The sequence below is a fragment of the Gobio gobio genome, assembly GCF_949357685.1.
Source record: "Gobio gobio genome assembly, chromosome: 2".
Classification (NCBI taxonomy): domain Eukaryota; kingdom Metazoa; phylum Chordata; class Actinopteri; order Cypriniformes; family Gobionidae; genus Gobio; species Gobio gobio.
The window spans coordinates 36398053-36421958 of record NC_137098.1 but is presented as its reverse complement, the minus strand read 5'-3'; the positions used below and the strand labels follow the sequence as shown (position 1 = coordinate 36421958).

Sequence of the window (23906 nt, the reverse complement as noted above, 5' to 3'; positions counted from 1 at the left end):
AGCAATGGCAATTCATCTAATGGCTTATGCACATTCTGTTCCCATTTATATCTGCTGAGCTGTTGCATTCTCAAATCCCAGAGGTGTGATCTTGTACTAGTGTGAGAAAGTGATTCACACTTGCACTTAGAAAATGCTGACCTGCTGTACGTTACCTCCACTGAGATTTAACAGCTGCAGAAATGCCAGTGAAGTGAATGGGGTTTTCCTGAGTTGCACGTAAAAGACAATGACAGCTATACTGTTGCATCAAACAGTATATTTTGCATCAAACTTTCCCACTTTCTATGCCTTTGTGACGGTTTCCTATACTTTTAAACTTTTAAACACTATACTAAAATCCCAAGACTTGTTTAAATGCCAATATTGTACTTTCATAAGCACCCTCCTCTATGTCAGAAAGGACTAGATCTTTTTCTGAAGCTTTCACAGTCCCAAACCAACATGTCAAGACGTACCAGCCATGAGCAATACATATTAGCCATCGCCTTGCCTCGTCTCCTGTATAAGACACACAGCTTTGTGTAAAGTAAATTTGATATAAATATCGATTTTCAGGTTTTATGTAATTATTTCTGACATCAAGAACAGTGAAGAGTAAATTGGTTAATGCAGTAAACCAGTAAACAAATGTTTTCATCAGATATTATACATCCATTTTACATTGCCTGCCATAGAGTATGTACTTTTGTATATAGAATTGTTTTCTGAATTTCAACTCAATTTTGTTCATCAGTAGACCCATTCAAAGTAAAAAAAAAGTGCAATGAGCTTTGGCACCACTTTGATTTTGTTTAAAAATTGTAAGACCACTGAAATCGTTCCAACGACGGTAACAATAGCGATTTGAAGGTCGCTCCATGTTCGGTGTTTTCAACTGGGTAGAAGGGATTCTTTCTAATTCATCTTTATCTGACTCCATTTATCTTAATCTCAAATTTAGGTTAAAATGCCAATTGTTTGTTTGGTCATTTATATTTAATAATTAGTCACATATTTAATCATTCTGTTTAACCCTTTGTTGAAATTATGCCCGTTCATAATCTACTAGAGATAGTTAATAACTCCAGATCAAGTCAGAATAGATCAAATGTAACAATTTATTAACAATCAGGTAAATGTATAATGCCAATTACATAATCAATTCAAAGATATTCCATATATAATATCAAATAGTCTGTAGCAAAGAATAAGATATTGATACCTGACTTCTGAATATTACATATCGCAGGACGTCTAATAGACTTCTGCGTTTCGGGCCGAACTCATTACAGCATCGAGCCCCGATCTTTTTGCCCCACTTCCTTATATTGCTCAGACCAAGACAGAAACCTCTTTCAAATGCAAACATGTTAACAAAGGGAATTTAAATTTAATCGATCTCCCATTTGCCTGGATTGAAAGAAGAGACCAAAATGGCTCCAAAAGCCACACCCATCATAATATGTAAAATATCTTTAAGCTCTAAAAACTCTTATTACCTTCTTGTAAACTTCTGTGGGGACGAGATTTTTGTATCAGTCGCACTGAGACATTTCAAACGATATCAAACACATATAATACTGTATAGTGAGAATTAACATTTAAATCATACAGATTTTGGGTGAATTCTAGGTGATCTCTCAGCATTAAGTAGGATGGGGGAAATTCAGGGGAAGGAAAATACATGTAAATTAGAACAATTCTTAGTTGATTCACTCAGGCTGCGTTCACACTGCAGGGCTTAATGCTCAATTCCGATTTTTTGAAAAAATGCGATTTTTTTGCAAGGCCGTTCACATTTCCAATTAAATGCGACCTAGATGTGATCTCCTGTGTGAACGTGAAATGACCCAGAAGTGACCCGCATGCGCAGAAGAGTACTCAACGGTCAACGACGTCACTTGTTGTTTACGGAAGTAGCCAAATATGGGTGTCAGCATTGGAGTTCGTTTAGCTTTATTAAAGTTATTTTCACAACGGAGCCAGCACCATTACAACCTTCTCATGTTAAGAAGAAAATTAAAAAAGAGGAGGAGAGCAAGGTTTTTGGCCATGGCGTTTTGTGGAGCAGTGGTAGCAACGTCGGTACAGAGAAACGTGTGGGTGCGGAGTCGCAGCCAGGAGTGGTGGGATACTGATGTGAGTGGCTTTACTGATACCGAATTCGTCAGTAACTTCAGAATGACCAGATCCACCTTCAATTATGTTTGTGAGCGCCTTCAACTAACTTTGTCACGGGAAGAGACACGTCTGCGGCGGCCCATAACAGTGCAGAAACGCGTTGGAGTTGGAGTGTATTGGCTAGCAACAGGTGCGTACTTCTTCTTTCATTGGCGGTTAGCAACTATTTCTTGTGCATTACCGCCACCACTTGACTGGAGTAAGGAACGGGAGTTACTGACTATTCTGTACTATTTTAAACAAACAAAACTAACAAATAAAACAAAAACAAATAAAGTAGAGTTTATATCCTTTTAAAAAGGCCTGTACTTTTCAAAAAAGAAAGTAAGAAACCAAAAATGTATCCTGAACTTCTTTTCAATAAGGTCTTAGTATCTAGGGACACTTTCTTTGCTTCCAGCTGAGTAACAAGCCTTTGCCTAGCCTGATTGTATTTATGACAGTAAATTATTACTGTGCTCCCATAGTCCCAGATATATTGACACTTTTGAATGATTTTAACAGGTGCGTGCTATCGTACGATAGCTAACTTGTTCGGCATAGCCAAGTCTACGGTCTGCTCCATTGTACACGAGTTCTGCAAAGCAGTTCGCCGTGTCCTCATGCCCCATTACATAAAACTGCCCAAAGGGGATGACCTGCAAGAGGTCAGGGAAGGCTTCCGCCAGAGATGGGGTTTCCCGCAGTGTGGAGGAGCTATTGATGGGAGTCATATCCCCATCATTGCTCCAGAGGATAACCACGCAGAGTATTTCAACCGCAAAGGGTGGCACTCGGTTCTGCTCCAGGGTGTCGTGGATCATCGGTTTTGGTAAGAAATATAGATATTGTTATTATAATAGTTTCAAATTACTGTACTTGCCTCACTTTGTTGTGGTACAACCATACATCTGCAATAAATATTATCCTTGAAAATAAATAAATTCTACCATGGCATATTCAGTATTTTAACACTGTCTTCCAACAGCTTCACCAACATCTATGTTGGATGGCCAGGGAGTGTTCATGATGCGAGGGTACTCCGGAATTCCCATGTGTACTCACTCGCAGAGAGAGGGGAGCTTTTTCCACCAGTGAGTAATCTAGTAATAGTGATTTATAACGTATACAATCTGTCTTTAATTATTTAGATTTTTTTGTGCTTTTAAATCTTAAGGACACTGAGGAGATAATGGGCATTCAAGTGCCAATCATGCTGCTTGGTGACCCGGCTTATCCCCTTCGAAGCTGGCTGTTAAAAGGATACTGTGACACAGGGACCCTGACAGTTGAGCAGAAGTACTTCAATGAGCGCCACGGCAGAGCCAGGATGACTGTGGAGTGCGCATTTGGCCGACTGAAGGGCCGGTGGAGGTGCCTTGCTAAACGGCTGGATGTGGACGTTTCCCTCGTCCCCACCATAATCAGTGCATGTTGCACACTCCACAATGTGTGTGAAATGCACGGGGAAAGTTATGAAGAGGCTGGTGGAACTGTTCCTCATGTTGAGAGATGGGCTGAAGGAGGGGGATTTGTAGATGTGCAGCCAGCAAGAGTCAGAGAAGCACTGGCTCAGCTTTTTGTTAGCCAACGTTGAGCTAATATATTTATCTGTACATATATTTGCATTTTTTTTACAAATTTTTCTAATGTAATACTATATTTTTTAACCTGCGTAGGTTGCATTTAATCGTAGTTTGTTTATAGTGGGATATTTTAAGTGTTTAAGTACTTTTCAGCTTTACTGTCATTTTTTGGCTTTAGAGTTAGTTTCTGTTTCATTACAAGGTCTTCAATATCATTTATCGCAATATTTTAATGTCTCAATATATTGAATTCTGTTATCTTGACAGACCTAACCACAAATTAGTTTTGTGCTGCTTTGCTGAATTGTTACCATAGCTGCAATAAGTTTATAAATAACATTTTCAATACTGTTATTGTTGTTGTTTCATTTTTATTAAGAGAAAATAGTGTGGCTATAATAGTGCACATTTTTTCCACGTTCTAACACCACAGAACAATAACACTGACAGGAAAACTTCAGTGTATTAGCAAACAAATACAATACAACATATTCAATGTAGCGTCAGGTATTTTCCATCAAGTATTTGCCATCAACAAATCAAAATTACCTTGCATTTCAATAACCTTCACACTTCAACCTGAACATTGTGCAAAACTGCATCATTGGTTATAAAACGTTAATGACAGTCATTCATAACATTGTAAAGTGGGTTTCATCTTCTTCAGACTGGAAAGGTGGCTGATGATCCTCGTTGTTGAAAGCCTGTTGACCCTGAGTATTTGCCGGTGCCTGGAAAAATGACTGAGTGAGACGGGGATGTGGATGAGTATTATTGAAGGGCAGTGGTTGATTTAAATCTTGAAAAAAGGGCAGGGGCTGGGTGGGAGATGGAGAGGAAGCCACAGGAAACCGTGAGGAATGATGAGTAGGAGGATGAATTGGATTGTAAAGCTGAGAGGGCTGAATTGGTGCCTGGTAGAAAGGTGGCTGTGGAGGCTGGGTTGATCGCTCCATAAACTGAGATATCATGGCGAACATTTTACGATCATGCTCATGCTGAGCTGCTTGCATCTTCAACAAAAGATCTGTGTCGTCATCTTTAAGGGCACTGGTAATCTTGTCAGCAAACACCTCCAGCGTTGCCTCCATCTTGGATTTTCTTGTTCTCTTCTTGGCAGTAGTAGCTGTAAAAAGAAAAAAAGAACAGATCAAAATAAGGACTACAATGTTTATTTTTTTATTAGTATAACAGTAAAAGCGCCAAGATCTCCAGTTTATATCTAGTAATAATTATGATTATAATTAATATGATTATAATTAATTAATAATTATGATTATTTATGGCCATTTATAAACAATACTAAGCTGTTCAGGAGTAGAAGCCAGTTCAACATTCAATTCAAACAAATTAATTTCATATAACATGTTTTAGGTCGAAGGTTGCCAAGACTTATATCAACCTTTTAACTTCTGCCTTAACCGAGTGCATTTTCTTGGGCTTTACCCAAATATAAAAGCTTACATTGATCTCACATTGTCGTGTTGCCGTCACTTTTTGACTGTTTTTTATGATCACTCGACTTTATCATATTTTTTATTTCTTTTTGTCATGTTTTTGTCACTTTTTATTGCATTTTTGTAACATTTTCGTTGCTTTTTTTTTCAAGAAGCTTTTAGATTTGGGTAATGACAAACTGTAGAAAATGTGCTCGGCTCAGGTGGGGGTTGAGAGGTTAATTGAGTAGGAAAACGATCAAAATACAGCCAAGAACTTTCTTACAAGCAGTGGGTGTGGAAGATGCATAGCTGTTCACAGATGTATCTTCACTTGCTGCAGAACTTTCTTCGGAGGTAGAGGCAGAAGGCAAATAAGCTGCAAGGGTCCCATCACCTGTGTGTGCATTTAACAAACTGTCACACATCGTATTATAATGTTATAAAGTTAAGTCACAGGTAACTATAGGCCATGTGCAAATAACCCACCTGTATCACCGCAAGAGCTACTAGCTGGGCTGGCCGCGACAGCTGCGGGACCTGGGCTGTTCTCCTCGGGCTCCTCTTGGGCAAAGCAGCTGTCCAACAGTTCTAGTGGCTGAACGCTGGGCTTATCCCCCAAAAGGCGGTCCAGCTCTTCATAAAATGGACAGGTGATACGTTGACGGCCACTTCGTTTGTTCCAGTCTTTAACCTCCTTGTATTTGGCTCGGAGGCTTTTTATTTTTCGCTGGCATTGGAGCCAGGATGGCCTGTAACCACGCTCGGCCATTTTGCTTGAAATGTTTTCAAAGACCGCCCGGTTCCGATAAGAGCCCTCGAGTTTGGCCTGAATAGAGCTGTCCCCCCAAATATGAATTAATTCAGAAATCTCGCTTCCCTTCCACTGACTGGTCTCAGCATCGTCCGCCATAGTTGTTTATTTTTTTTAATTTCCCGCCTACTTCAACGTACAATGATGACGTTTGTCTCGTATCAACGACGTGCGGGTCGGATACATGTGACCTGGCAGTTCAGACTGAAGACGCATTTCAAAAGATTGGATATGTATCGGATTTGGACCACATACTCAAGTGGCCTGGGTCGCATTTGAAAAGATCGGATCTGTGTCGTTCAGACTGTTATGAAAAGATCAGATACTGGTCGCATAAGGGCAAAAAAATCGGAATTGGGTCGTTTCAGTCTGCAGTGTGAACGCAGCCTCAGTGTGACGTCGTCTGCGAAAAGTGTCCTCTCAGTGAGTAATTGTCCTCCACCAGACATCTTGGCGTTATGTAAGTTTTCTCAGTCTTTCAGATTTGACACATTTCTCCAAACTCAGGTCTGTTCTCAAAACAGTTAATACAGTGATCTGAACACTATGTTAATGTCCCAAACAGGTTGTACATTTTCCTTCATTTCATTCACAAATCACATGCAAAGTTTACACAACCAACCAAGATTTTAATATGGAAAAAAATTGCAGCTCATTTTATTGGGTTTCCAAAAATCACAATCATTTGCGTACCATTTTCCCAAACACAACAAACAAAACTCTGTTATTTGTTAAATTCTCAGTTTCACATGGTATGTTTTCAATTAGGCAAATATCTGCTGAGTTGGTAATACACACAACACAGGGAATGCCAGGGAATTACAACAACTATAAAATTGGATATGAAAAACTACAAAAAAGAAGAAGAATGAGGAGGGGAAAACAAGAAGTGTAAGAGGTATGGAAGTAAATTAATGACAAATGTATTTGAAACAAAAAAGCTTGTTGAATAGCACTAATTGAAAAAAAAAAGCATTGTATTAACTGTGCTTGTAGTTCCCGGATGTGCAATGTCAAATTTTCTGACAAATTTGAACCACTGGATTTGTGCAAGCAAATTTCTAAAGTGAAATAAAATGGGCCGAAAAATGCCTGGAGAATATTATAGGTTGTATAACAGGCTAACTATTTTGGATGTGAAATCTAAAAGGTGAATATGGATGATTTAATTTTCAATAATGAAAATATGTATGAAATGTTTTGAATTGAAATATTCACAGCTTATACGACCATGTTGAATTTAAGCCCATAAAAATGCAATGCATTAAAAATGCAATGCATTAAAAATACAATGCATTAAAATGCACGCATTTCAATGAGTGCAAATCAACAAGCTTTTTTGTTTCAAATACATCTGCCTTTATTTTACTTCCATTTAAGAGTGAGAGGTGGTGGAGAGGGTAGAGGAAGGGTATTAATGAGAGGAACAGTGGAAGAGGTAGAAAGAGATAAGGGGAGAGAAATAAAGGGTATAGGAAGAGGAGATGGAGCAAGAAAAGTTGAGGATGTAGGAGAAATGTGACCGGTCATCATCATGACACAGTCAATGTCCCGGGACAATGAGAAGGCAACAATTTCAACCACTGGTGTTGTGCCACACAATGTTGTCTTGGGGCCATATACATCATAAAAAGGCCCCTACATTTTTTAAACTCCCTCAATGAAATCCACTTTCCACACAAATAGAAAGAAATCTACTAGTTTTTTGGGACAATATCCAAATCTACCATTCAGCACTGGTGTAAGAGTAGTTTGAGCATCACCCACATTTCAGGATGGAGTTCATTCCAACATATTCTCCTTTCCTGAATCCAGTTGAGGAGTTCATCTGTTCTTGGCCATGGAACTTTAAGCGATGGAAGAGGCCTGCGGAGAAGTTGAGGCACAAGCATGTCAAGGTTGGATCCAGCATTATGTTTTTTTTCCCACAATACATGACTCGTGTGGTGGAGTTGATGAAATTCTATGGCCAACTCAATTCTATGAAAACTCATTGTTATACACTTAAACTCATCATTAAAGAACGTTGAAAAATACTATTACATTTTTTATTGCATTTCGATTTAGAAAAACTGTAAGTTGAATTTTGGGTTCAATTTCTTCTTTTTTTAAATGCTACATGGGTTAAATTTTTATATCTACAGTAGCCAACAAGTGAGGTTGATCAAAAAAAAACTTTCACAGCTGAGAAAAAAAAAAAAAAAAAAAAAAAAAAAAAAAAAAATATATATATATATATATATATATATATATATATATATATATATATATATATATATATATATATATATATATATATATATATATATATATATATATATTAGCACAATTGAACAATTTCTCACAACTTGCAATTTGTCTGCTTGCAATTTGATTGGGAATAAGAATGTGTGGGGCTCCATATTGTTGAATCGACATTGGACCGGATGGGAAGAGTTGATACCTAAAGCATTACTTTTGTGTTTGAGCAAGATGGGTGTTTAATGTTCTCTTATGATGGCATTTAGAAGAGTTTAATGTTCTTGAATTTTTTTACCATTACGGAGAAGAATGGAGCTTGTGCTTATAATGAGGACCGTTTTAATGTGGAAATGTCATTGGCAGTGCTGTTGTCCTTTGTGCTATCTCACAGTGAGAGTGAAAAAAACAAATAGTATTAAATTCAGTGTTTGAACCTACAGTATATTGCTTCCTGTGATTATCCCTACAGCACACAAAGCTGCACTCAGCCTATAGCAACAAATGTGAAGTGTTTAAGTTTGTTGAATCAAGCAGCTTAACAGGAAAGTGAGCAAAAGGTGAGAAAAGCAAACAAGATTAAGGTTTTATTTTTTGTATATCTATAGCCTGAGACGTATTATTTTACTCTCCCAGTATGTTTCTCTCTCGCTCGCTCTCGCTCTCTCTCTTTCTCTCTGTTAATGGCACAGCATCACCTGCCCTCATTTCTTTATTCAGAAAGCCGTATGAAGTGCGAGGAGACCCAGCCATGAGGTGGCGAGCAGGCAAGGATACACGTACAGCAATTGTTTACCGTTATTTTTATCAGTCTCTGTAATGAAAGTGCCGTGAATTCGTTTTGGAATTTGGATTCGGAGTAAAGAGGCGTCTGCGCAGCTCGGTCAGATGATTTGATGCGAGGCACATGCATGCAGTGAACAAGACAATCGACCGCGCGAGATATTTAGACATGTAGAGGAGCTGATTTTGCAGGGCTGTGGTAGGCTTACTAGGCTAAAACACGTCTGAGGAGGGTAGCAGAGTAACATTCAGCTGCAGCTCTGACTGAGTCCATATGGGCTTTGCAGAGCAAGCCGAGAAACACTGACGGTTAAGTTGCATGGGGCTATTTTCTCTCCTGCGAGCGGGTAAGTAGGTTACTTCACCTGTTCCTTTTCGTAAAGTCACACCACAGTTTTTCCTTCCGCTGAAATGTACACTGTTAAAATCTATCTATCTATCTATCTATCTATCTATCTATCTATCTATCTATCTATCTATCTATCTATCTATCTATCTATCTATCTATCTATCTATCTATCTATCTATCTATCTATCTATCTATCTATCTATCTATCTATCTATCTATTAAAACGAGTTGCCTATTTTCATAACTTAAATGATAGAACTCACAGGTCACTATTTACCACACTTAGTTTGTTGGATTGTTAGCCAGGCTCCATGGTAGCTTGTTGCTCTAGTCAGTTGGTCTCCCTTGATTCAGAATGATTGCACCTGCACACACATCTGAGATCCCAAGATCCCATGAGATGTAATGCTGTCAGAGGCAACCCTGCCAGCAGGGATGCAGAATTCAAATAAAATAATAGCCTATGCTAATGAAATGGAACTTTTCCCCTCTCTCGCTTTCACCCTCTCTGTCTCTCTTCCCCCTTTTAATTTCCAGTTCTCCTCTTGCACTGTCCTCTTGTTTTCACTGCTTCAGATATAATCAAGACTGGCAAGAATTACACCAAAGCGTGTGAGTACTTTATTTGAATATTTTATGCCTGCTTTCTCAAATGCACTTGTGAGTCCTGTATAATTAGGCATCGTTGCTTTAGGTTATCCGGAGGTTAGTGTACACTTTATGTATGCCATTAGATTATCAGCTGTTGTTCCATTTTAAAGATGTACACAGTTTGGCGGTAGTTTAAGGGAAAATCCATACTTTGAAGTGGTTTTCTGTTTATTATTGCCCAGGGAATCAGCCAGAACAAGAAAAAGAGGTTTTTACGTCACATGTATTCTCTGTTTAAATTCCATTTTCATGTTATATTTATGGCACTGTTGTTTTTGAAAAGTATTGAGTATTGTCAAAATGTAAATAAATCATTAGAACCCTGATTAATGAGCCCTGGTAAGATAAACTAAATAGCCCAGAGTATTCATGAAGTTTACACTAGAATTAAAGCCAAAATATGTAATTTTTCGCCGCTAGAGGTCGCTTCAAAACAAAGGCGTAGCTTGGTGACGCCTTGATTTCACAGATTTTTTATTATGCCACAGACAACCGCTTCTGCTTCTTGTCTCTACTAGTGTTGTCACGATAGTGGAATTTCTAACTTCAATACGATACCTAAAAAAGTATCGATATTCGATGCCATTTTCGATACTACGGGGAAAAAATGCTGCATATACTGTCAAATAGATATTTAATATTTAATTTTTTTGTCAAGAGATCACTTTATATGATAAAGCCTTTAAGCTTTTTCTCATACGTATGATACATTTCAGTAAGTTGTAATGTATACCGTCAGCTGTTGATTCATTTATTCTTTAACTAGGAAGAGACGATCGCGTTCCCTTGCGCGCCACCGCTTGAACTGACGCGCATATACAGTGATCAGTCTTGTTAGATTATAAAGAGCGGCAAAACGGCATTTATCGTTTGAATTTCGTGATAAAATGGACCGAATACTTAATATGTTTGTGTGGGAATTCTGATTTAAGTATGTTCCGCGCACAAAACAAGCCAACTGTTAAAGGTCCCATGGCATGAAATTTTCATTTTATGAGGTTTTTTAACATTAATATGAGTTCCCCTAGCCTGTATATGGTCCCCAAGTGGCTAGAAATGTCCTGCTCTGCCTTTGAGAAAATGAAAGCTCAGATGAGCCGATCTGAAATCTTCCCTGTTATGTCGTCATACGAGAAAAGGTTACCTCCCCTTCCTCTGCTTTGCCCGCCCAGAGAATTTGGAGAAAATGGATTCAGTTTATCAGTCGATGTCGCGATGTCAGCACAGGCTTTACAAACAGACTTTTACCATATGGATTCGAGAAGCACCGCCACAAACACAGTAACGGTGTTCTGTAATGCCTGATCTGTGATCAGTGATTTCTGATGTGTAGCTAATCATTCAAGTTCGTTTTGATGCCGTCTTGATGCCGTCTTGATGCCCTAAGCGTAATGCATCAGTGAATCAAGCCAGTGACTAAAACGATAAACTTCACATGGTTTCTGTTAGTAGCATGAAACAAATCCGTTATTTAAATGATTACAGAGAGCGATCAAAGAACACTCTCTTTATAATGTTCGGATCTGTCAATCACACTTCACGAGTGTATCTGACACTTGCCCAAACTGCCGTTATAATGAATGACGCTGTTATGCTGCACAAAGCTCTTACTGTATTCATGTCGACGTCGTGTTTGCTGTTAGTTGTGGTGAAAGCATTTTGGGAGAGAAATAACATTGCAATGGCGAGATCACTGCATTCACGCGATCAACAAGACTACCCATCACTGCAGCCGTTCATGTGATGGAAAAAGATCTAAAAATAATGCTATTATCAACACTTTGACGATTCGTTCATCTCGATGGCTGTGATGGTAAAAAAACTTAGTTCAGAGGGGTTCCACATTATTGATGGGCGATATGGACTTAAAAATGTATCCCGATATTTTCTAGTATTTATTGCGATAACGATATCAATGACGATAAATGTAGTATCATTCCCCATGTTTTATATATATATATATATATATATATATATATATATATATATATATATATATATATATATATATATATATATATATATATTATTATTATTATTATTTTTTTTTTAATTAATAATTTTTTAATAATTTTTTTATGTAAAATTCCACACCAGCCTTTTCAGAAATGGAAAAGTTGCAGATATAATTGTCTTCTGTAAAAGTGCAGGAAATGTTTAAATAGTGCAACTGTGCTAAAAAACGTCACACAATACAAACAAAAATAATTTTTAAATCAATGAAAAGTTTTACATGTAAACCGATTCTGTATTTATTCATACATGGTGCAAACAGTGGTAAAAATAGCAGAAACAGCAAAAGTAATTATCCCAAAAATGTCTTCAGATTACAAAAAAGTTGGAAATAATGATTTAATGATAGAACTTCAGTAATTTGAGTTGATAATATAATAATACCACAAATTATTCTACTAATAAAAATAAACTGCACTAAGGAATAATGAGCTTCTGGGTTCATGAATATTAATCACGTTGTCAGCGTTCCTTCCAACTGATTGGCTGAAATCAAAACAGGCACAGTAATAGCAGAGCCAGTAATAGGTGCGCGCCAGCCAATGAGATTCCCGTTTGTGCATTCCTTTCTTCCTGTTCACGAAAGGCTGAATAATTCCAAATAAACGCCATTACTTTACAGGAAAATGCAACAAAGGATATTGTTTACATGTAGCACGTCAATTCTGTTTGGTATAAGACTCTCTCGCTCTCTCTTTGAGTGTGTGTGAAACACTGAGCGCTCTCAGTCGCGCGCCTCACACTAGTGTTTAATGTGCGTCATATACACTGCGCATTCATTGAGATTAACTGAAATAGTGTGCTTTACCGATCGATTGAGACAGAGCGAATCTCTTAAGCACTCAGTCCAAGTGCTCAGCGAGTGAAAATACATCTGTAATGTTCAGATTGCCCTCAAGTAGCCCCTCGTTTAGCTATGAACTCTTCCGCAGCTTCCACCATAGTTGTTTTCGTTCTGCACATGAGATGCGGATTCAGTGCCGCAGCTCCTATCAAGCACTGCGCGTAGAGCACCAAGTGCTGCGTGGGGCACCACAAGAAATTCTCTCTCCAACCCCCGTTCAGCTATACAGAGTGACGAACGCAGCCACCGCGGCCATCATAAAGTAATAACGTTTAGGGCATCAAGAGACGGCCAGCAGTGGCACGGTGCGGATGGGTCGCGCCATCAACTAGGCTTTATCGTTATTATCGCGGGAAGGCAAATTCTTATCGTGGGGAGAATTTTTACCGGTATATCGCAAACGATAAAATATCGCCCATCCCTATTCCACATGTTACAAAGTTCGTAGAATAAGGGGCTGGGACTGTTTATTCAGAGCTCTCAGATACAAAATAAACATAAAAATAAACTGCGCTCTCTACAACTCGGTACAATAAAACGTTCTCAGCTATATTTCCCCAGCTCTCCGTCTCTCTGCTCCACGAGAGCCCAATCCGTCTCTCTCTCTCTCTGGCAGTGCGTGCAGATCTCGCTAAACATTGCCCCCTCCGCCACATAATCTAATACTCATTTCAAATGCAAAGATGTCAGCCAATCACAACAATGGGCGTTTTCACTGAAGTCTCACAGCAGACACGACCCTTCAAACAGAGCATTCAAGCCAGAGGGCTAATATCAGTATAGAAAAAATGCCTTTTATATCCAATTTATAATTTTTTTTAAATGTAAAAACCATACTTATAATATAAGAACACCTCAGGAAACATTATAAACTAATAAAAAAATCCATGCCATGGGACCTTTAAAGATTGCATTCGTACCGTTCAGTACACACGTGCACCGTACCGGAAGCCCTGTACCGAAACGGTTCGGTACGAATACGTGTAGGCTACCATTACACCCCTTGTACTCGTGGTAAATCAAGAAAACGAGATTTAAACAATAAGACTGTGTTGAGCTAAATAACAATTAATAGTTTTATGTCAATGAATGTATTCAAGAAGTTGCTCACCTGTCTAATAAAATGGATAATATATTAAAGCGCCTTTGGTGCTTCCATGGTTTCTACAAAATAAAACCAGAGATCAAGGGTAACGTGGGTATGATGTCATTGATAGGCTGGTTAAAATCGCTTATTTCTCTGGATTTAAACATTCTTGGAAATATTTGGGATAATGTAAGTACACAAGTCAACAAAATATATTACATTATGATACATATGATACATTAAATATGATACATTAAATACATTGTTCTAGTGGTTTTTGGATATTTTAATCCAAGAATCTTACATATTGTGCCTTTAACAATTTCAAAACCAAGCAGCAACTGTTTACAACGCAATGCATATTTTCCAATCATCTCAATTGTTGTGCAACATATAGAAAATACAAGAATAAGACTTAGCAAATCTGAAATTGTGATGTTGCATTGTATACAAGCTAATGTGTTTAAGAGATGGTTAGTTGGTGTATCTGTCTGGATAAACACCCTCTGAACTGACTTGATGCGTTTTGGCTTTATTGGAATGAAGTTGCCCTTGTCATAAATATGCAGGGTATGTGGTCATATGATTGAAATAGAGTGGGCGGTCCCTGTGTGGGATGTAGCCACAGGGTGTTTAAACATCTGGTTGATCGTCGCTTTCATACTTCTTACTTTCTTTCTATCGCTCTTTCTCTCCCTTTGATATCTCTCTTGTTCCTGCAGATGAGACCATCATCCTTCTTTGCAAAAAGGAGAAGGTCAAAATTGGAACCTGTTTGGTCAATCGTTTAAGATGTTACTATAAGAAAGATTGTGGCAGGGAGTACATGTTGATGAAACTGATTTGTTCAGGTAAGCAAAACGTCCAGTTTTCAGTATTCTGTCAATATGAAATGTATTCAAAGAGTGTGGAGATGTTTTTCTATCATCCTTTACTGTCTCTTCCAGTCCATGATTTGTATCTCACCTACTTCTGGTGGTTTATGTGTTACAAACAAATCTACTGACCACAATTTTACATACATTTATAGAACAGAGGTTTATAGGGATGCTAACAATTAATCAATGATCAAATAATTGTCGACAATAATTGAATCGATTCTAAATTTATTAATAGGTGTGTTTGACTTGAAGTGGCGCTTCGCAGACCGATTGGTGTATGACAGCAAACTACCGTGAGAGCGATTCAAAAGCATACGGAACGTCTGCTCTCTAATCGCTCTTTCGGTACTTTTATGTCATACACTGATCGGTCTGCGCAGCGCCACTTCAAGTCGAACACACCTAATGTCTTCAAACCATGCAATGGATTAGGTAGGCTAGTCGTTTATTTCGAAACATAATTAACCAGGGGTCCAAAAAGCCCTCCAAACAAGTGGTTTTACTGAGAAGGACCTACTTGTGTAAACGCAGAAATAAAAGTAATAATTATTTTCTAATAACTATTCTATTCTAAGACCTGTCAATCTGAGTGTTCAAACCAATCCAAGCACTCTCCAGATGTAAAACAGTGTCCGATTGGTCTCTACACATCGTCCCGACCCACTATACCCACCCACCATACCCAAGATCCAGCTTCCATCATTACACTTTCAAATGATGTTGAAAAACACTGCGTCATTATCGTGACATGATTGGATCTCCGTGATCTGCACACTGCCTGCATCTCAATGTGCATACTATCCATCCTAAATAGTAGGTGACATTAGTTAAATTCATTTAGTTTAAATTCAAATATGATTTAGGGCGGATAGGGTGGACAGTATGTACATTAGGATGCAGGGATTGTCTTATGTTGTGTTTGGGCTCATTCAAGATCCCCTGCTTTCAATAATGATATGTGATCTTCTACAGTTTACTAATGTTTTGTGAATTTACAACCAAAAACGTGGTGCAAAAGCATCATGTTTACAGTGTTTACATGTTCGTTGAATCATCTGTGGCGTTTTTAAAAATAAAAATACTTAGTTTTATCTGTAACTGAAATAATTATGCTTGTATTCTGCTAGTTTAGACCTATTTAACGATATATGACACAAGTCTATCCGCTATGTATGATGATTTTACTGATCACATTTTCATGTAAAGCAGTTACTTTTTCGCACTATGTAAATATGTTAGCAAATTTAAAAGCACTTGTTAAGATCACATTCCCTATATTCACTGTAAAGCCAAGCTTCTAAGCTTTAAAATGACACTTATTTTGTCTTGTTGTTAAGTAACATGATAACTTAGTAGCGCCCCCCCCCCCCCCCCCCCCCCCATTTCGGATTCAAGTGGTTAAGGATAGCAATGAATTGATCGTTAATTTAAACTATGATCGATTATGGGAATTTATTTAAATTGACATCCCTACTTCACACACTTGTAATGTTGATACCAGTTTTATCCTGAGGAATAAACAAACAAACCAAACTGTAGGCAGCTAGTTGGGGGTCGAGACAGAAACCATGGCAACGCGGATCCAAGTTGTGATTCAACTGGGCTATCTTGACACTGAGTTGATTAAGCAGTGTTGTTTTAAAGGGAGCACTTTTCTCCTCAGTTTGTCTGGCAGCTTGAGTTACAGCGCAACAAAATCGCATGTAAAGCATGTAAACTACTACTCAGAGTGCCAGAAATGTCATCTAAGAATGAGAATTTAAATGTTTTCATACGTACATATACTTGACTGAGAGCGATACATCTTCTCGCTGAATTACATAAAAGCAGGTTGTCAGCCATCAGGGATCATTCTCAACTCTGTGCAAACAAATCCAATAAGAAATTAGTTTTGCTAGTCGATTCAATATGAGAAAAATGGTTCCTGAATGTTAACACACGCTCAAGGGACTGCAGTTACTTCTTTTCATTACAAATTTTTAATCAGAATCTTCATCTTTTGTTATTGCTGTAATTATTATATGAGACCAGTATTGTGAAACCTGAGGCAATGTGTGTGATTAGGTTACCATTCTTTCAACTGACATATACACCCGGTTTCACAGACAAGCCTATAGTTCCATACTAAAATGCATGTTTGAGCTGTTTGAACTGAAAGCAACTTGTACTGACATATCTTAAAATACACTCACCTGAAGGATTATTAGGAACACCATACTAATACTGTGTTTGACCCCCTTTCGCCTTCAGAACTGCCTTAATTCTACGAGGCATTGATTCAACAAGGTGCTGAAAGCATTCTTTAGAAATGTTGGCCCATATTGATAGGATAGCATCTTGCAGTTGATGGAGATTTGTGGGATGCACATCCAGGGCACGAAGCTCCCGTTCCACCACATCCCAAAGATGCTCTATTGGTTTGAGATCTGATGACTGTTGGGGCCATTTTAGTACAGTGAACTCATTGTCATGTTCAATAAAACCAATTTGAAATGATTCGAGCTTTGTGACATGGTGCATTATCCTGCTGGAAGTAGCTATCAGAGGATGGGTACATGGTGGTCATAAAGGAACGGACATGGTCAGAAACAATGCTCAGGTAGGCTGTGGCATTTAAACGATGCCCAATTGGCACTAAGGGGCCTAAAGTGTGCCAAGAAAACATCCCCCACACCATTACACCACCACCAGCCTGCACAGTGGTAACAAGGCATGATGGATCCATGTTCTCATTCTGTTTACGCCAAATTCTGACTCTACCATCTCAATGTCTCAACAGAAATCGAGACTCATCAGACCAGGCAACGTTTTTCCAGTCTTCAACTGTCCAATTTTGGTGAGCTCGTGCAAATTGTAGCCTCTTTTTCCTATTTGTAGTGGAGATGAGTGGTACCCGGTGGGGTCTTCTGCTGTTGTAGCCCATCCGCCTCAAGGTTGTGCGTGTTGTGGCTTCACAAATGCTTTGCTGCATACCTCGGTTGTAACGAGTGGTTATTTCAGTCAAAGTTGCTCTTCTATCAGCTTGAATCAGTCGGCCCATTCTCCTCTGACCCCTAGCATCAACAAGGCATTTTCGCCCACAGGACTGCCGCATACTGGATGTTTTTCCCTTTTCACACCATTCTTTGTAAACCCTAGAAATGGTTGTTCGTGAAAATCCCAGTAACTGAGCAGATTGTGAAATACTCAGACCGGCCCGTCTGGCACCAACAACCATGCCACGCTCAAAATTGCTTAAATTACCTTTCTTTCCCCTTCTGACATTCAGTTTGGAGTTCAGGAGATTGTCTTGACCAGGACCACACCCCTAAATGCATTGAAGCAACTGCCATGTGATTGGTTGATTAGATAATTGCATTAATGAGAAATTGAACAGGTGTTCCTAATAATCCTTTAGGTGAGTGTATGACAGTGCCTCTGTTTTGTATCAAGATGAACATCAGTAAGGCACATTTATAAAAGCTACATAAATGTCCTAATTGAACTAAGGTCTAATCCTGACTTAATCTAAGCACTGTCGGTGAAACCAGACCATTATCTTGTTCGCTAAGTGGCCACCATCCTTTTTTAAACATCTTCGCAAGGGACAGCCAGTCCCTTCAGCTGTAGCGCATTTAGGGCCTTTGCTAATTCGGACTGACCTTTAGCTAAACTGTTTACAGACACAGGAAATTGTATCTACTTACACTGATGATGTCACAAGACTTTCAACACGTAGCAAAAGAACATGACGGTTGTATTTTGTTCAACCTTACCACATTGATTTAAAAAATGTCCTTTCTTTGGAAATCGTTGCATCTTGTTATGTTTGTTAGGAATTATGAAATGGGTAGGGAATGATGCTCTGTGACAAATGTAATGTAGTGGATGAGACAGACTGAGATATATGTATAGAACCCCCTGCATGAATTCATTAACATGAATATTTTTCAGCGTTAGTATTGTCAGAATCTTTCAGAATGAATTTTCCTGAGGTAGTGGTGTGTGGTACCTGAAGAGAACCTGTGGTACCTTAGAGTTAGATCACTTAAAATATTGAAATGTACTGCATGTGTCTTGCTGCTTTCCCCAGATGTTAAAATCTCATGTACAATGCAGAAGCCTGCAGGTCGCAGGACTCTGTGTCCTTAAAAATGCACTCACACAGAGTAGTGCTCTCTAGTCCCTCCCCTCAATTCACTCTGATACATGATACATTGCTCATCTATCCAGCGCTTTAAATGTCACGGTAGCCCTGTGGTCCCTCCAGCCAGCTTTTCTCCAAGCTCCCAGCCCGCACAGCGGAACAAAATAACAAGAAATAAATACTGATAAAAAGCTACATTGTTTTGGCTGTCAGTGACTTAAAGACAAAAAGCCTCATAAAAGTGGTCCATCCATAGGACTTGTGCATTATAATGCAAGTATTCTGAAATAATACAACAATAGCTTTGTATAAAAAACTGACCAAATGCAGGGTGTTATTCATTGAAAAGATTCATCATCAAATCTTATGGATGACTTTTATGATGACCTTTTTATGGTGCTTTTTTTTTTTTACAACCTCAGTTCTCATTCCCTTACACTATCATTAAATTTGATGTCGTTCAGATTGGTTAACGTTTTTTGAAAATGGTCTTTCATGCTCACTAAGGCTGCATTTATTTAATAAAAAATACAGTAAAAACAGTAATATTGAGTGATATTGTTACAATTTAAATAACTGTATATTGTCATATATATATTGAAATTTCAGCAGCCATCGGTGTCATATGATAATGAGTTGTTGTTGTTGTTGTACCTATTATTATTATTATTATCCATGATTATCAATGCTTATCAAAGTCTGTGGTAGTTAAGAAGTAATTTTTTTAAATAAATAAATACTTTTTCCATCAAGGATGCATTACAAATATTACGATTTGATAATGATAATGCATTGACAACAATTATTGGTATATGGGGTGTGACGAGACAAGACGAGACGAGACAGAATTGAGTTCACGAGAATAAGACAAGATTTTTTACACAGTATTTTTAAGAAATCCCCAATGACAAAATACATGACTAGAAAAATAGTCTGCAGGTGCATTATGAAATGTTTTACCTAACCATCTTGTAATAAAATGTCATTTCAGTTCTATTTTCTGAGTATGAATTATCATATACATTGAAAGACAACAATATACAAGCACTGTAAAAGGTTTTGCCACAAACTCAACTGACTGGCTTCTCTCCTCAGACCTTACTGTACAAAAATTATTAGCTTCTACAACTTTTGACCTCCTAACTTAACTCCACAAATTGATCATAGCAATGAAAACAGTATAAATAAAAATGAATAGCACAGTTTTTATTTTATTACAGTTTTTACACTTATTAAGTGCAAACAATAAGTGAAACCATAATCAAAGTACTCTCTCAATATTCAAAGTGCAAATGGAGACCACATTTTTCTTCAAGCATGATACAGAGCTAAGAGATGGTTACAACTACACAGCCCAGCCTAAAGATGGCTTTCATATTGGGAGTTATTCACATGCATCAGGGATTTTTGTGATCGCGCATACTCTTTGAATAGGGTGCGGGGGTGCTGAGCGCACATTCTACAACATTAACACATTTGTCAGACACTTAGGCTCTGTTGTGCAACGAAATCTCCGCCATGGTCTTGTCAGTCATCTCGTCTCTTACTCTTGTCATCACTTGATCAGTGAACTCTGATTCATACTGTGCACTATCGCCCTATTCGGACGGTAATTGTTTCTTGTGGGGTCATAAGATATTTTCATCATTTACAGGGATTTTATTGCCATCCGAATCCAGAATGTCAGTGTTTTTCTCCCACCACCCACGTTAAAATCCCCGGCTGAATTACCTACCGTTTTTTGACAAACACCAAGGGTAATTGAATTGCCGTCTGAATCAACATCTATATCACTGCAAAATTCACGGTTTATGTCCTTTTTGACCACTGCAGAGCACGGTACGGTTGCGCTTCACTGTAATTTGGATGCATTTTAAAGATCTAGACTTTTATTACTGAAATGCTGGCATCACCGCTCAAAAAAGCACGTAAACATTTGAAATGGGCCGTTATTACGGCAGCAATTATATGTTAAAATAACCAAGCAGCATAATGTTTACCTCATGTAAAGACGAGGCTGTATTAACTTATTTCCGCTCATTTCCATGTGGAATAAAATTACATCCTTTATTTTGAGAAAAAATACAAGACAGAAAACCATTTTAATGTGCGTCTATATATATCTTCCTATTTTTAAACAGATTTAAATAATTAAAGAATAATTAGGATATTATTTTTCTATTATTAAATTAAATATGCATTTATTATTATTATTGCTACCAAGCATATGACATTTTATTTACAGCCTACAATCATGTTATTGACCACGTGAGTAGCACGTTCCCAGCTCTACGGGATCACAAAACTCACTCCCTCCATCCGAATGAGTTATATAAAAAGCAAAACGACAGTGGACAATGTAAACGTAGCGGTGGCATATTCTATCCTAACTTACACTCCGTCATGGTAAATCACGCAACAGCTTGACAAGAAATCACATTTGAATCTCTTCACACCCCTTATTATCAATGATCAATTCATTTATTTTGATCAGTGTTATGGATTCTTGCAGAAAAAAAAGTACAGTATTGACTGACCCCAAACTTTTGACCAGCAAATTATAGTGATAAAAATTCACATTTTTTGTTCCACAGAAGAAAGAAAGTAATACTGTATGGGTTTGGAAAACATGAGGTGGATAAATATAATTCAAAATGTAAAAATGTGTTAACATATAATCATAGCTAATTCTTTGCGTCGCAATCAGGAAGCATTCCAGGTACTGTATATAACCTGCGGCATATTTTGTATTACTTACTGACCAATTAAAAAGTTAGTATTGATCAGCTGGTTGCCTGCTATGCTGCCGTTTTCTCTCTTCCTGATGTGACCTTCAGTCAGGCACTGTCTCAGCTGGTTAGATCTGTGTGTTGCAGCCAGGTTGGTGACGCTGGCTCTGCTCTAGCCCACTGGGGATGCCCCTGCTGTGCGTGTGGAATAGCACACCCATCATACCTCTCCCTGCATCATTGGTAGAGACAACATCCACCATTATTGCTACTACTGCCCACTCATAAACACTCGCCCTCCTACAGTCATCCCAGAGGGAGGCTAAAAGAAGCGGCAAAGAAGACGAGAAGAAAGTAAGATTCAAAGTGGTGAAAATGTTGCCTTTGTCGTTGCATCAGTCCTTTAGATTCATGCGTGGTGTTTAGATTCCTGTCAGAAGGCTTTGCACTGTGTCGTACGCTGGCTAAATACTCTGTCTTTAATCTTAGTGCCCTCTGGTATTGACTTTCATGGCTACTTTTAAGTTCATGCAAATCCCAGTTGTAGAAAGGCTTTGTTTTGTTTGCTTCGAGTGCATTAGCATTTTAATTCTAGAGCGAGAACGAAGGCCTCTCCTGCTGCTGCTCACATAAACGCTTCCAATTAGATGAGCAACGGGCGGCTCTGAGTTTTGGGTTATCAAAATAAGCTTTATTACAGCCCTCCCTGAGGAAGAATACCCATGCTGATATACATCCTTGAGTTGGCTGTGCTTTCGCACAGCTGTCAATGTCAGTGGTCCACATTAAAACATTATTAGTCCATCGCAGCTCTCCTCTACTGATAATAATGTGCAATTTATCAAGTTATAACTTGTGATCCTCGAGACATCTGATGATATAGCCTTTTATATAAGTGCTTTTAACCATATATTTTAAAGTTTCATATCACAAATTTTGAATTCTGTCCCTATTAAAAATAAGATCTTGCTCTGACTGAGATAGTATCCTTTGTCTATGGAGACTGTTATTCCTACAAAATTTGAAACATTATACAAATAGCACTTGGCATGGAAAATGAGACTGGCTCTGTTCTAAATGCTCATGTGATCTGCTCCTATTTTAGTGCAAAGAATTAAACTATATCCTCCAGCTCCAGCCATCAAGCAAAATCAGACCATTTTCTGCATGAATTTTGAAAGAAAAAAAAAGTTGCGCAATTGCATCCTTATGAGAGCATGACTAACAATTTCACTCTTGGAAATAAGCAACCTTGCAAGAGCTAGGAATCTATATGCATATGAGCTATATACGAGAGTGAGAGGAGAGAAGTGGGAGTTAGCATGATGGTAATGCTTATGAGTTTTTCACCATTGCTGCTGGATCCTTAGATTGTTATTGCTGTAACCTTATACTGCTATGGGACTAAATCGCTTCTTCTTTCATAAGGCAGTTTACAAAGCTGGCATATAACTATGAATTTGGAATCTCACCAGTATAAGAAATTTTGACCAATTTCCAATAATTATTTTCACAGTCAACAATAATTGGTGTGAATATATATACATAGATTGGGGATGCAACAGAGTTAATCCACGGTTCAATACATACGTCGTTTTTTTAACCACGGTTTTCGGTTCGGTTCGGTTCTGATGGCTTGTCACATCAGTTTTTTGCTATTCTATTCTTAGCCGACAGGAACAGCAAGAGGTTAAGGAGGAAAAAATACTTTTTTTATTGCAATTCTCTTTCTTTATTTTACTTAAAAACCTGAAAAACCTTACTTAAACTTAAAAATGTACTTTAAAAAAAACCCTTGTACACATTCCTAGTGTATTGTATAATATAAAATAAATATATATAAAGATTTACACTGGCAGCCCAGAGCTGTACAGCAGCATTTAAATATGAAATTGAATGAATAAATGTAAAAATAAAACACTACATAGACTTCACTATAAAATATACATTGATTCTTATTAAAGCTACTGTATTTTGTTGTTTTATTAACATTAAAGGGATATTTCACTCAAAAATAAATATTCTGTCATCGATTACTCACGCTCAAGTTGTTTTAAACCTGAATAAAGTTCTTTCTTCTGTTGGACATAAAATATATTTTGAAGAATGTTGGAAACCAAACAGTTGCTGGTTCCCATTGTAGGAAATAATAATAAAGTCATTGGCTACCACCAACGGTCTGGTATTCAACTGTCTGTGTTCAACAGAAGAAATGAATACAGGTTTG

The 23906-nt window shown here is 38.0% G+C and overlaps 2 protein-coding genes across 2 annotated transcripts in view; both read left to right on the top strand.

The window, feature by feature from the left end:
- The first annotated feature begins 2673 nt into the window (after nt 1-2673).
- Nucleotides 2674-4079, top strand: LOC307141845 (uncharacterized protein). Its single transcript, XM_079842297.1, has 3 exons — nt 2674-2974; nt 3131-3236; nt 3320-4079. Exons 1-3 carry the CDS (start codon nt 2766-2768, stop codon nt 3737-3739), a joined length of 735 nt encoding a protein of 244 aa, XP_079698423.1. The 5' UTR covers nt 2674-2765; the 3' UTR covers nt 3740-4079.
- Nucleotides 4080-9066: 4987 nt separating this feature from the next.
- Nucleotides 9067-23906, top strand: part of bean1 (brain expressed, associated with NEDD4, 1) — an 86398-nt gene continuing 71558 nt past the window's right edge. The window contains exons 1-2 of the mRNA XM_079808545.1: nt 9067-9346; nt 14666-14794. Of these exons, the coding sequence (XP_079664671.1) occupies nt 9319-9346; nt 14666-14794 (157 nt within the window). The 5' untranslated portion in view covers nt 9067-9318. The remainder of the gene's footprint in view (nt 9347-14665; nt 14795-23906) is intronic.